Here is a 14872-nt window from a genome sequence, read left to right as displayed (position 1 = left end):
ATGAGCTTATCTGGCACCAGCTTTTTTTTGGGGGGGGAGGGTTTCCTCCGGTACCGGGAACCGAACTCACGACCTTGCGCTTGCCAGGCAGGCGCTTTTGCCGCTGAGCTAAATCCCCAGCCCTGAGCTAAATCCCCAGCCCTATGTACTTTTATGTATCAGCATTATACTTCAGTTTTTAAAAAATGGGACAGGTCTGGAGGTATAGCTCAGTGATACAGTACTTGCTTATCATGATTGGGGCCCTTTGGTCGGTCCCTAGCACTGCAATCATCAATCAACTTTTTTAAATGGGGGAAAGATGAAGAGGGTGCTGGCTGTCAAGTCAGAGAAGACAGCATAACAAGGGCACAGAGGCTAGGTGAGTTTCCCCTCTAGGAGAAGCTCAGAGAACGGAAAGAGAAGAGCTTGTGAGTGGGAGGAGGCAGAGGAAATTTCCTAAGTAGTAGACATTGAGATTGGCACGGATGCTTTCTGGTTATACAGTCTATGCTTTGGCCAGGGGTGGTGGTGATGCAGGCCTGTAAACTCAGCACTGTGGGAGGCTGAGGCAGGAGGATCACAAATCTGAGCACAGCCTGGGCAACCTATCAACTTACAAAGACTCTTTTCAAAATAAAAACAAAAAGGGCCAGGGTTGTATCTCCATACAAAAGCCCTGATTCAATCCCGAGTATCACTTCCCTCCCCGCAACCCAATCCTGGGATAGCTTGAAAACATGGCCATAATGTTTTGCTGGTCTTCCTATTAAGAGGTGAAGTCTATTTCCACATCCTTTAAATTTGGGCTGACCTTGTGACTTGCTTTGACTAATGGGCTATGGTAGAGGTGATACTGTGAGAGTTTTGAACCTTGCCCTTTTTGAACTTGTGCTGTGAGCATCCTGAGACCGCCATGCTATGGGGAAGTACAGGTATGTGGGTTGAATTGTGACTTGCACCACACTCACGGGCTGAAGTCCTTACTCCCAGGACCTCACAACATGACCTTTTTTGGAAATAGCACCTTTACCGAAGTCATCAAGTTAAAATGAGTTCATTAGAGTAAACTCTAACCCTGATAAAATGACTGTATTCTCATGAATATGGGAAATTTGGACACAGGCACACCCAGAAGAATGCAATGTGAAGGTTAATGCAGAGACGGGGGTGATGGTTCTGCACACCAAAGATTGCCGGCAAACCAGCAGAAGCCCAGGAGAGGGCGGAGCACGTTCTTCTTCACAGCCCTTGGAAGGATCAGCCCTTACGTCTTGGGGTTCTTGTTGCTGAAATTTGTGAGACAGTGAACTTCAGAGCGCTGTGTAAGCTTCTGAGTTTGTGGCAATTCCTTAGCACAGCCCTAGCACACTAATGTAATTTCTCTTACCTACTGGAAGCTAAGGGGTGTGTTAGTTTGCTGGGCCTGCCCTAGAGAAGAAAACAGACTGGGTGGCAGAAACGACGGAAATTATTTTTTTGAAGTTCTGGAGGCTAGAAATCCGAGGTCAAGGTGTTAGCAAGATTGGCTTCTGGTGAGGCCTCTTCTTGGGTTGTAGAGATCATCTTTCTCTGTGTCCTCGCGTGGCCTTTCTTCTGTGTATGTCTTTGTCCAACTTTCATCTTCTTGACTTTTTCTTGTACTGGGGATTTGAACACAGAATATGCTAAGCTGGAGCTCTACCACTACTCTGCCCTAAATTTCCTCTTCTTATACAGGCATCAGTCACATTGGATGAGGGGCCACCGCAGTGACCTCATTTTAATTTGGTCAGCTCTTTAAAGACTCTGTCCCCAAATACAGTTTCATTCTGAGGTCAGGGGTTAGCACTTCAGTGTGTGAGTGGGGGAGGGGCACAGCTCAGCTGTGCCTAGGAGGACCAAGAAACACCAGCTGACAGCGGTGCCAATGGCCAGCTGTGTGAATGAGGTCATCGTGTTCCATCCAGCCTAGATGACTTTGCAGCTGATGCTGTTTCATGAGTGAACCCCGGGTGAGACCCGTAGCACTGTCCATCCCATTCATAAAATTACAAGAATTAATAAGTCACTGTTGTTTTAAGCTGCTAAGTTTTCCCACATCGTTGGTTATGCAGCAATATATAACTGAAACAGCCCCATTTCATATAAATTCCACTTCAGGCCCAAGTCTATTACACTATAGTTAATGATAGGTTACATGTAAAATGGATTGTTTAGTCAGCTATTTCATTATTACCACTCAAGGAAGTCAGTACTAACTTATTAATTTAAAATGAATAGATATTGCTACTGGTAACATTTATATAGCGCTTTGTCAATTGTTTGAAATCGTCTGTTAATAATTTATAAGGTTTCTTAATCAAAGAAATATTGAATGATAGACTCTTGGGGCTAAATGGAACAACAAGAGGTCATTTAATCCATCTTCTTTTCTTCAAAAAGAATGACTTATTCTACCACCCCCCCAGATAAAAATCATCCTCTTCCTCTTCATCTTTCTCTTTCTCCTCCTCATTGCTGTCATCCAAAAAAACTTTTAAAGTGTTGATGATCTGCAAATGGAACTGCATTTGGCACTCTGCAGGCCTTTAAAGATTTAATACAATGCAGAGACAAAGTATACATAAAATCTAAGGTACTACGTACACAAATATCTTAAGAAGAATGCTATACAAAAAATGACGGGAAAATTTTTTTCTTCCCATTTGTCTACATAAAGATTTTTCAGCCCAGGCAGATAAACATAGACTTGGATACACATTACTATCCATGCATATGTGCACATGCAGTGAGAGAAAAGAGTTAGAGGGGTGTATCAGCTTTCAAATGCCTGAATGACTGTTAGGGCAGGGGATTTAGCTCAGTGGCCCAGTGCCTGCCTGGCAAACATGAGGTCATGATTTCGATTCCTGGTACCCAAAAAAAAGAAAAAAAAAAAGGTTACATTTGTTCTGTGTAGCTTCAGGGTAGAACTGAGACCAGGGGTGAAACATGTGGAAGTTTGAAGGAGGCACATTTCAGTTTAAGTTTAGAAACAAATCATTGGGAAGTAAATGGCCTTTGTCTCTGGAGTTACTATGGGGGGGATTCCAGATTAGCCTAGATGCTCTCTAAGGTTCTTTCCAGCCCTGTGATGCTGAGCCATGTGTCAAAAATTAAATATATTTGGAGGATGTAGAGGAAGATAAGTGAATTTTATAGGTAAAGAATTATTAGCAGCTATAGTTGTGTCAAGTATGAGCTGGGTAGAGTCCTGGGAAACTTTTAGGTCTACTGCTAAATGTGAGATTCTCTTATAAAGAGGGAAGGATCTGAGTGGAATGGGAAGGCACATGGGAACTACACTGGGGAGAAGAATATAGCTACTGCAAAAGTCATAGCTAGAAAGGAGATGTCCCAGAATTATTGAATAAGGCATGTGTAGTGGATTGATAACTGGTGGTCAACCCAGCTGAACTGAGTAAATGTGGTGCTGGGTATGGGAGACCCGTCTGGGGATTGTTGCCAGCAGCATAAAAGGCAGAACTTGAGAAGGAGAGAGAGGCTGTTGGGAGTTGGTAGAAGCTGTGAGGAGCTGTTGGTTCTGTTGGAGGAACTCACCATGCTGGCTGTCCTGGTGAACTTGGCTGTTTTCATCCTGCAAGGAGCTCAGGACTTTGTTGGCACTGAGGATAGCTTTGGTTCACTTTGGGGAGCTTTGATCCTCACTCTGAGCATCGTTTCCTGGCTCCAGAGAGGAAGAGGGTGCACAACTCAGTCTTCTGAGAAGCTTGCTTCATTGGTTTCCCTGATGGGAACTCAGCTATCTTCACCACTGAAGGAGCTCAGGACCTCACTGTTGCTGAGGGTGGCAGTGGTACCTTTCAGGGGAGCTCTGGTTCTTACTTTGCACATCACTTCCTGGCTCTAGTGCAGATCCTTTAGCCTACTAGCACAGATCCTTCATCCCACTGGCACAGACTTTCTAGCTTCCACCACTGAACTTTGGGCCTTCACAGTGCAGATCCGTGAAACTGGCCTGCATGAGATATTGTTACGGGCTCTAGGCCTCTAGGTGGACTCGTGGGAGGCATGCTTATGAGCGCTAGGCCTTCAGCTGGACTCATTCAGGACATTATCATGGGATCCAGGCCTTCAGCTGGATTCCTGGTCTATAGCATGTGGCCAATTTCCTGCACTCTTTTATATATCATTCTTTAGGTGACTATTATAAATAATCATATAAAATATGTGTCCTGTATTGTATTATATTCTTGCCTTGAAAAATATCCTCCAAACTGACACAGCATGGATGCCTTCCCTTGGAGGAACAGGAAATGAATAACATCAGGCAATTATAATCCAAGGTAGCTTAAAAAATAACTTTGAAGCAGTAAGTGAAAAGTTTTAACTTTCTACATAATGAAAAGGAGAAGAAGCAAGGTTAAAGCAATGAGCAAAGAGTTTCTGTTTAATAAATTACTTGTGTTAAAGAAGAGTCTAGAAAGAAGAGGCTAGTAGTAGGAGAATCCAGCAGAGTGACCTGAGCCTCAAGTAACAGCGTCCAAAACAACAGTGTCCATAAAGACATAGAGAAGAGGTGGATGTGGGAGATGGCATAGAAACTAAACATATGGCAACAGCCTGGAAATGCCCACTGGGGAAGACAGGGATCAGCGTGGCATTGCTCACAAGCTCTTTGCTTTGCTTTTTTTTTTTTTGGTACCAGGAATTGAACTCAGGACCTTGCACTTGCCAGGCAGGCTCTTGTGCCACTGAGCTATATCCCCAGCCCAAGCTCTTTGCTTTGGGAAGAGTGCTATTGGTCCTGTTATAAGGAGGGAAGATGTGTGAAGCAGCTGAGTTAAAGACTAACCACATCCCCAGGGAAATAGCTCAGTGGCATAAGCGCCTGCCTGCCAAGTGCAAGGTCCTGAGTTTGATTCCTGGTACCAAAAAAAAAAAAAAAGAAAAACCAACCACACATTTGGGGCTAGAACAACGCCAGCCCTCAAAACACAGAGCCCCAAAGGCAAGCCATATACACAAGTTGTTAAGATTAAAGCAAAGCCAGTCCAGCAAGTGTCCAGCCTTGGTGTTCCTCACTCTAAAAATGTTTCTGCTTTCAGTGTTCTCAACAAAACACTAAGACCTTACACTCTTGGCCCCATTGCGCGCTTCCCTCCTTTTTACTGTAGAAAAATAAAAACAAAGACCATGCTGGGTTGTCACTGCCTCTCCATCAGAGAGGTCAGGTCCCACCCAGTCCGAGCTTTCTTTTTAGGTGTCTAGTTTTTTCTTAATCTCCAGTAGCCCCCTCTCAAAACCCCACAGGCTGTACAGTCATGACCAGCAGAATGCTGAACCCCTGAGTCTTGGGTAAGGCTGTCTGGGAGCCACTTGCTCAACCCTAGTGCCTTTAAAAATTAATTAATTTATTGTCTTGAGGACTGAATTCTACCCCTGAGCTATAACCCCGGCCTCCTGCTATTTTCCCTACTTTCTGCCCCTACCTAGAGCTTCCCACCTGCCCTCAGTTCAGACTGAAATACTACTACTCGCAATTGTTTTAAATGCTGAGCAGAGCTGCTTATGATGATGAACTGTAAATAATTCTCAGTTAAGTCACTTTGGTTTATTTGTATTGAGGTGAGGGAGTTTCCCACACTGACCAGGTCTTTTTTTAGTCTATCCCCTGCTTCCCTCTCCTCATTCTGAAAGTTCCCGTTCCACTTTAAAAATGAAAGAACAGAAAATACTTAGAAGATAATGTGTGATCATAGATCTACACTTACAGGGTATTTACTTCTCTGGGAGGCTGAGGCAAGAAGCTCTTTTGAACCCAGAGCCAGCCTGGGCAATTTAATGACTCAGTGAGACCTGTCTCAAAAAAAAAAAAAGAGAAAAGAAAAGAAAAGAAAAGAAAAAGGGCTAGGGATATAACCCACTGTGAAGACCTGGACTCAATATCCAGTTACCCCCACACACATACAAAGAATCAATGGTAGGGGAATTGTCTTGGTTACGTTGCTGATACAAAATACCTGACACCCAAAATTAAGGAAAGAAAGATATATTCAGCTCACAGTTTGTGAAGGTTTCAGTCCATAATCAGCTGGCTCCAAGGCAGGGTGGCATGGCACAGGGGCAACACTTCACGGCTGCAGAAGACAGCAAAAGCAGAAAAAGCACAGGTTGCGGGGGGCTGTTTTCCTCATATCTCTATATCTATATATCTATACAGATATATACACTTTTTTTTTTTGGTCTTTTTTGAGATGGAGTCTCATTTTTGCAGTTCAGGTTGGCCTTGAGCTCACTTTGTAGCCCAGGCTGGTCTCAAACTCCCAAGGATCCTCCTGCCTCAGCCTCCTGAGTGCTGGGATTACAGGCGTGTGCCACCACGCCCGACTCCTCCCTTATATTGTAAACAGACAGATTACCAGCCCTAGGTTGGGTGCAGCACTCACACCATCTCCATGTCCTACTCTTACACAGCATAAGGATATTTACAAAGTGAGGACCCTGGCTCCCTAACTGTGGTTTAGTTAAACTTCTAAACTTCTCAAGTTGACACAATGTATCAACCATTACAGGAATCTTTATATGCAAAACAAAAGTACTACAAAATAATTCACATCGGGTAATCAGGGAAGAATGACAAAGTGATATATGATTCTTCATTTTTTATTTCATATATATTTATTGCAGTACTGAGGACTGGACTCAGCATTTCATGCATGCTGGACAAGTGCTCTGCCAATGAGCTACATCCCCTTGATTGGTGTTTTTGTTTTAGTTATGTGCAGGGTGGCAGGTATGGGGGCTCAGCTGAATCAATAATACTAAATTTGTTCTAAGACCTAAGTGCAGTATATACTACTTGAAGAAGTTAGCCTTGTACAAGTTAAATGACTCTAAAAACATTACATTCTTTTGTACTGATAGTGTGTGTTCATATGACACTGCTGTGTTTCTTGTTTTGTTTTGTTTTCTGTTTTTTTGAACACGTTGTAGTGCAGGCTGGCTTTGAACTTCATGTGTAGCCCAGGCTGGCCTCAAACTCACAGCGATCCTCCTGCCTCAGCCTCCTGAGTGCTGGGACTACAGGTGTGCACCACACCTGGCATGTTAAATGCAGTCTGGGATACTATATGTGTATTGACTAGTTTCTCACAATAGCCCTGTAAGGTAAGTACTATCTATACACATCATTATCTTACAAATGATGAACTGAGACACAAAAAGATTAAGTGCTTTGCCAAAGGTCAAACGGTTAGTAAGTATCATACCCAGGTTTTGAATCTAAGCAGTCTAGATTGGGTTCCTTTCCTTAACCACTACACTATACCTTATATTCATTATGCATGAATTAGCAGAGAAACCAAACCATTCTCACCAAATTGAAATTCTCACAGATAATAAAACAATAAACAAAATTCTGATTTTATTATCATTTTGGCCCTTGTGAGTAATTTTTGTAAACAGTTTGACAATTAAAACAGAAGCAGTATTTTATTTTAATTATGTATTTATGTATTAATTTACTTTGAGAAAGTATGTTGTTCAGGCTGGCCTTAAACTCCTGGATTCAAGCAATCCTCCTACTTGAGTGTTCCCAGTAGCAGGGACTACAGGCATGTACTGCATGACCAGTGAAAAAAATATTTTAAGTACAGGAAAACTTGATCCAATTGAAAATTCGTATTCTATGCAATAGTAAAGCATAGGGTTTATTTTCCAACTTTGGGGGTTACTTCTGCACGCACCTGAATAGCAATGGAATAGTTTCATGGTGCTCTTATCACAGAGAATTGTCTGTCAGCCGACTGTTCATCTAAAGTCAGCCTGACTCTGTGAAAGACATGAGAAGGAGACCTACATCTGCCTCATCCCAACACAGTCTTCCCGCTGGTTGTTTTGTTCCTTTTTTGCAATGGTTCTCAACTTCTCAAATTTTAAGCCAAATTTCAAGTGGTAACTCCCACAACCAATACTTTTAATAAAGCAAGTATGGAAGCCAAAGGAATAGAATAACAGTTATCAAGTTCTTTGAGAGTTAAAGACTGGATCAATTTTAAGATACAGAAATGCGCCGTGGGGGTGTCTGGCAGTGTGTATATAAATCACTTATCTTTTGTCTAACACATTCTCTTTAAGTAACATAAGCTCAAAAAAATAAATAACATCAACTAACGCTGAACAAGTTCTGGCTCAGACATAGGGTTAAAGCAAGCTATCTATCTATCTATCTATCTATCTATCTATCTATGTATATTTCCCCTTTTATCATGAAAAGAAGTCCTGCTGGGTGTGGCAGCGCATGCCTATAATCCCAGCACTCGGGAGGCTGAGGCAGGAGGATCTCCAGAGTTCCAGGCCAGCCTGCACTACATAGTGAGACCCTATTTTAAAAAAAAGAAAAAGTCTGGAGTGCGCAGTAAGTATAACAGGCCAGTACGAAGATTAACTTTACCGTCAAGCACTGTAAGGGAAATGAATACATGTCAGATAGCAGGTAAAGGAATTCAAGAGAAATTCATGCGAGTATGAGGAATGGGGCTACAATTTCTTCACAATGAGACTGTAGAGTGTACACAACCCACCTAGTATAATTTAAAATCAAGACAATTTCAAAACATTAAAATCAAATAATAAAACATTTTACTATCTTCTTGTGAATTTTGTAGACTTTTAATTAATTTTTACTCTAGGCCTGCTGGTGACAAGCGCGTTTAAAGGGAACCTCAGTTGGAAGACAGAAAAATACAAGGCTAGCACACCCATTATCCCAGCATTTAGGAAGCTGAGACAGGAGTATTGATGAGAGTTCAAAATCAGCCAGAGGCAGAGGGAGAGAAGGAGGAAGCGGGGGAGGAGAGGAGGGGAGGGGACGGAGAAGGGGAAGGAGGAGGGAGAGAAGGAGAGAGACAGGGTTTCTCAAGTCCCAGCTGTTTTTGCTATTGAGCCGCGCACGTGGTGGGGACTCAGCGCTGAACTTGACAGGTGGAGGTGGGACGCAGAAGGCCGGACATCGGCCAACCCCCAAACGCTGCAGCGGGGGGAGCCGAATATGGGAGCGGGTAGACTACAGCGGATTCCGATTTAGGAGGCCGAACAGCCGTGATGCGCCCGACCGACCGGAAAGAAGACCTGAGTCGGCCGCAGACGGCGAGCGAGGTGCGCAGCCCGGCTCCCAGGCGGCGGGTGGCGGGGCGGGGCGGGGCGGGGCCGCCGGGAGACCCGCCCCCGAGTAGCGGAGGCGACTGGGCGGGCGGAGACGCTCTGTCCCACGCTTGCCCAGTGCTCGGTGGTTTAAAGATGGCGGCGGCAGAGGCGGTGTTGGGGGCGCGGAGCCGCCGGAGGGGGAGGGCAAAGGAGACTCTGTGAGTCGCCCAGAGCGAGCGCGGCGGCTGCGTGAGAGGATCCTGGTGCGGAGCTGCCGGTGGCCGGGCCCCGGGCCGGGGCAGGGAAGGACAGACCTGGGCCGCGCCGGGAGCCAGAGGCCGGAGCGGAGGAGGAATGTGACCGGGGGTCGGTGGGGGCGCGGGAGTACGCGAGCGCAGGGATGGGGCAGCAGGTGGGCCGCGTCGGGGAGCCTCCGGGGCTCCAGCAGCCTCAGCCGCGCGGGATCCGGGGCAGCAGTGCAGCCAGGCCCTCCGGTCGCAGGCGGGATCCGGCGGGGCGCACCACCGAGACCGGCTTTAATATCTTTACCCAGCACGGTGAGTGTGTCCGGGAGCCGGCGTGACCGCCTGGGGGAGGCCGGGGGTGCGGTCGGGGCGGGGTGGGAGGCGGACAGGCGGCCCTGGGGTCGCGGGGTGGAGGGGTGCCTGAGAGCGTGGGCGGAATCTGCTGCCATCTGGGCCGGTCGCGGCAGGCAAGTCACACCCCTCCCCCTCCCGTGTCCAGCCTGGCTGGCGGCTCCTGGGAGCGGTGGAGAGAGCAGTGGTCTTAGGGACCGCGGGTGGACTGTCCTCTCCCCTGGGACGGGACTGTCCTGCGGGAGGTCAGTGGATGTTATCCCCAGGGGAGGGAAGGATGAAGGGAGGTATGAACGCAGCCTGGGAGGTGGGAAGATAAACCGGTTGTTAGCGAAGGGAACAGGAGTTGTGCCCCAAGGGGCTGGCAGATAGAAACTGAATCTCAGGAGACTGTGGCATATAAAGTGCGTGTGTATGTCAGGCACTGAATGTCAGAGCGGTGAATTGTGGACGGTGCGCTGGCACAGCCTTCTGTAGGAAAGAGAAGGGCCGTATGTCATCACATTTGACATTTTTTTAAAAAATTAGAAATGAAGGACTTTCTCAAACCATCGTGTTCCACGCCTTTGAGTAGGACGCACCATTCTGAGATGGCTGGCGGGGCTGCTGGGTTGGTAGGCATGTTAGGGCTTCAGTGTGCATAGGACCAAGATTGTTTTGTATGGTGTTTGTGTGTGTCTGTTTGTATGCAGATACATACATGTATATATCCTCTGTATAGTCTGGAGTCTGTTTGGTGTCATCTATGTTTTTAGAAGAGTTCTTTCCAAACGCTTATGTCATACACTCTTATTAGTAAAAAAATGGGTGTATACTGTAATAATTTAGTATCTTTATTATGTACATGTGCTGCAGTACTAATATGTAATTTATGAACACAGAAATAGAATATAAGGAATGACATAGCTGGCCATGATAGCACATATTTGTAATCCCAGCACTCTAGGAGGCTGAGGCAGGAGGATTGCAAGTCTGAGACCATCCAGGTCAATTTAGCAACTTGGTAAAACCCTTTCTCAAAATAAAAAATAAAAAAGGGCTGGGGATGTAGCTCTGTGTGAAGGCCCTGGGTTCAGTACTCCCAATACAACAATGAATGAATGAGTGAGTGAGTGAATGAATGAATGGGCTGGGGATGTAGCTCAGTGTGAAGACCCTGGGTTCAGTCCCCAGTTACTAGTCCCCACCCAAGGTGAAAAAATAAGTGTAAAGCAGGGGTAGAGTGCATGGAGGCGCGGGCTTTAATTCCCAGTGTGCGTACACACACACACACACACACACACACACACAAAATAGAAAAATTTTAAAAATTGACTATATGAGTTCTAATATTGTTTTCCTACAACCCAGTTCACTTTTGAGATCACCTTTGTAGTAGAAAAGGAGGAAAACCAAAATTGACCATGAGATGAAAATACCCTGGGACCCAAGAAGGACTGGAGATGGAGATGTGACTTGTTTTTGGTTTTTCTCCGGTACCAGGAACCGAACTCAGGACCCTGCGCTTGCCAGGCAGGCGCTGTGCCACTGAGCTAAATCTCCAGCCCCGACTTCTGTATCTGGATAATTGAAATTGTATTAAAAATAGCAAACTGGAGTTCTATTGAAGATGCGTAAAGAAATAATAAAGGAAAAACAGGCAGAGTGAATATCTAACCTAGGAGTACTCTGCCACTGAGCTACATCCTAAGGCCTTTTTATTTTGAGACAGAGTCTTGCTAATTTTCCCAGGGTAGCCTCAAAGTTGCAATTATTCTGCCTCTGCCTCAGCCTCCCAAGTAGCTGGGCTTATAGGCACACACCACCAAACCAGGCTCAGAGTGTTCTACCCAATTTAGGAAAGAGGAAGAAGAAAAAGTGTGAACTATTTATTAGAAATGGAGGAGGAAGTAATGGTAGATGGTAGCATTCAAAGAGACAAGCCCAAGGATCTGTGGCTACTAGGTGAGTTGTACCATTCTGTATTTGGATTTGTGAGTAAGCTGAGTTACTTCTTAGTGGAAGAAATACAGATGATTTGGGGCTATCCAGGCTTTATGTGTCTACTATTAAAGATGTACTCAGGGACCTCAAAGGTATATGAATATTATGTGTTAGTTTTTTTTTTTTTTTCTTTTTTTTGAAACAGGGTCAGCCCAGGCTGACCTTGAAGTGTCGGAGATCCTCCAGCCTCAGCCTCCTGAGTCCTGGCATTACAGGCATGTACCACCACACCTGGCCTGTGTGTTAGTCTTTGTTGGAATTATTTCCTTAAATATAGGAGGAAAGAATAGATTAGTAGTTTTTAGGGAAGAGGTCATCGAAATTGCTTTGACTTGTGGGAATTGTTATGGTTACTATGCATTAAACTTGGCCCACTGAACGAAAATGATCCTCTTCCTCTAGTATCTTACTCAGATATAAAATATTCAGAGAAGGAAGATGTCGCGAAGAACACAGTAGGAAGATTTTGAAGGGTGGACAGGATTTGGATCTGTGGCGCTTGTTGATGGGCTAGTGAAGTAGCCTGCCCTCTGAGGGAAAAAATCCTGGAGCAAACATTAGAAGAGTCAAGATGTGGTCCGGGTTCTCCCTGACTGGAATAGGTAACTTCAGAATCTCACTGTAGGTACTTCACCAAGTCGTGGAACATTGTTCTCAACCTTTAGCACAAAGACCTTCTTAAAACAGATTGCTGGGTCCCACCTCAAGAGTTTCTGACTTGAGTCTGAGGAGGGGCTTGAGCATTTGCATTTTTGACAGATTTCCAGGGCTTGCTTCTGCTGCTGGCTTGGGGCCACCCTGTACTAGGAAAGCCACTTGTTGTGAGGTGAAGAAGGGTAATGGATCACAGGTGATTCAGAGATTGTCCGGAAACAGCGTATTGTTTCGCTTCCATTTCAGACCAGTGCAAATGTCTCCGTGTTCCAAGTCTGGCATCCTCACACAAGTGAGCACTGCCTTAAAGACTATCTTTTTGGTATTTTATCTTTAGAAGTCTGTATGTTGAGGGCCTGTGAAGAAGAGATGTACTTCTGAAAAAAATCTGAGGGTTATTAGGGAAAAGGGAAGGTAAGGAACAGAATTATGTTAGAGTAAGATGGGTTTCAGTTCCTAGAAGAATTGGGTGGTGAAATAATTGTCATCTTTAAAATGCTGTGCACCTGGCATGTTCTACAGCACTTTATATCATTTGTTTCTCTATTTATACCTCATAAAACCCTATTTACCCAAACTGAAAAAAATTAAAGACCAAAGAAATTGGGGTATCTATTTGGTTTTTCTCTGGTACCGGGAACCGAACTCACGACCTTGCGCTTGCCAGGCAGGCGCTTTGCTGCTGAGCTAAATCCCCAGCCCTGGGGTATCTATTTGTGATTCTGTAGTTGTGGTATGATGGTGCTTCCTTGCCTTTGGAGTATGTACTTGTGCATGTTTTTATAAATATATAGATATATGTATTTGCATATGTACACACAAGAGTTTTACCTCGTCTCTTGAGACCAGTGAGATTTTCAGAATTGTGAGTGGCTAGTACTTTGACTAAAGTACTTACTATTTCTGATAGTAAAGGGAGTGCTGCTTGAAAATGGAGTTTTGCACCTAAAAATGGAAATGCAGTCCAGGTGTTGTGGTACATATCTGTAATCCCAGCACTCAGGAGGCTGAAGCAGGAGGGTTGCCACAAATTTGAGGCCAGCCTAAACTGTGTAGCAAGACCCTGTCTCAAAAAACCAAAAAAAAAACCCAAAAAATTGGGCTTTTTTCTGTGCTGTAAATGTGCTGAGTTTGCAGTGGTGGTGGTGGTGCCAGCTCATCCATAGTAAACTCTGCCAGTATTGGCTTCAGATCCAGCAGAACACAAAGCTCAGTAGGCCCAGGCCATTTGTATTCCCTGTTTTGCTGTCCAGAGAGAGGAAGGATTTAGAAACCTTTCACTTGATGTGGTGAAGGTCAGAGGAAATGTGTGTATGCATGTGTATGTGCTTGTGCAAGTGTGTGTATGTGTATATGTATATTATGATACAGGTTTGTTAGGGTGTTCTCCTGTATGCTAATCCCAGCAAATTAAAGTGACAATACTGAGTTAGGGCCACTTAGGACTTTCTAGTTCTAGCATTCCAGGTATTTACTGGGAAATATTTTCTTAAAAATAAAGTACTGTTAGTACTAACAGTACTAACAGGTGCAGTTGGTATGAACCATCTATTCTTTATAGAAAAGGAAGGTTGAAGGGCCGGGGACAGCATCTGCCTGGTAAGCCTGAGGTTGTGAGTTCGGTTCCCGGTAACAAAAAGAAAAAAAAGAAAAGAAAAGAAAAAGGAGGTTGATACATGAAGGTTTTTGAAATTTGCATTTTTAATTGCATAGTAAGATACAAAGATGTCTCAATGTAAAAAAAAGATTAACAGAGAAGCATATAGTGTAGTTGTGAAAGTCATATCTTTGACATATCTGGCCTCAGTACTAGAGAAAACTACTCTTTGTAGTTTGAGTGTTTTGCAGAACATTTATGTGTTTACAAATATTGGGTATATCTTACCATATCATACATATTCATACTGTGTGGCTTTTCTCTGCTCCCCCCCATTTTTTTGCATATAAGATGTTTGGTGCTGTATGTGGTGACACATACCTGTAATCCCAGTACTTGGAGACTGAGGCAGGAGGATGGCCATCAGTCTGGACTACGTGGCAAGACCCTGTCTCAAAAAACCAAAAAAATAAAATGTGTATAAGAACTTTCTATGTATGTATAAATTTTTCATTCTTTTTGAAAGCTTTATAGTGTTTCATGCTCTACCTATATAACCACTTCTTTTTTTTGTTTTTGTTTTTGTTTTTTTTTTGAGACAGGGTCTCAGTGTGTAAATTCAGGCTGGTCTTGAACATCCTGTGTAGCCCAGGGTTGCTCAAATTTGAAGCGATCCTCCTGCTTCAGCCTCCCAAGTGCTGTGATTAGAGGTGTGCACCACCACACCCGGTCACTTCCTTGTTGATGAATTTTGCTTATAAGATTATTTTATTGTTCAGCTTTTTATTAGTATATATTTATGATACACAGTAACTACATTTATCTTGGAGAACTGGTACATGTACTTATTGTATCTTAATCACTTTTACTTTCCATTCCTCTTCCCCTCTCCATCCTCCTGTATCCCTTCATTTTAAGATTTTTTTTGTGTTGT

The 14872-nt window shown here is 44.3% G+C and overlaps 1 protein-coding gene across 2 annotated transcripts in view; it reads left to right on the top strand.

Moving 5' to 3' along the window:
- The first annotated feature begins 9239 nt into the window (after window positions 1-9239).
- Window positions 9240-14872, top strand: part of Abl2 (ABL proto-oncogene 2, non-receptor tyrosine kinase) — a 91984-nt gene continuing 86351 nt past the window's right edge. For both annotated transcript variants that reach the window (XM_005374949.1, XM_005374945.1), the window contains exon 1: window positions 9240-9665. In XM_005374949.1, the coding sequence (XP_005375006.1) occupies window positions 9509-9665 (157 nt within the window). In that variant the 5' untranslated portion in view covers window positions 9240-9508. The remainder of the gene's footprint in view (window positions 9666-14872) is intronic.

Source organism: Chinchilla lanigera, unplaced genomic scaffold, assembly GCF_000276665.1.
Source record: "Chinchilla lanigera isolate Chin_1 unplaced genomic scaffold, ChiLan1.0 scaffold00005, whole genome shotgun sequence".
NCBI lineage: Eukaryota > Metazoa > Chordata > Mammalia > Rodentia > Chinchillidae > Chinchilla > Chinchilla lanigera.
Note: the sequence above shows the minus strand (reverse complement) of the source record. Positions and strands in the feature narration are given on the sequence as shown.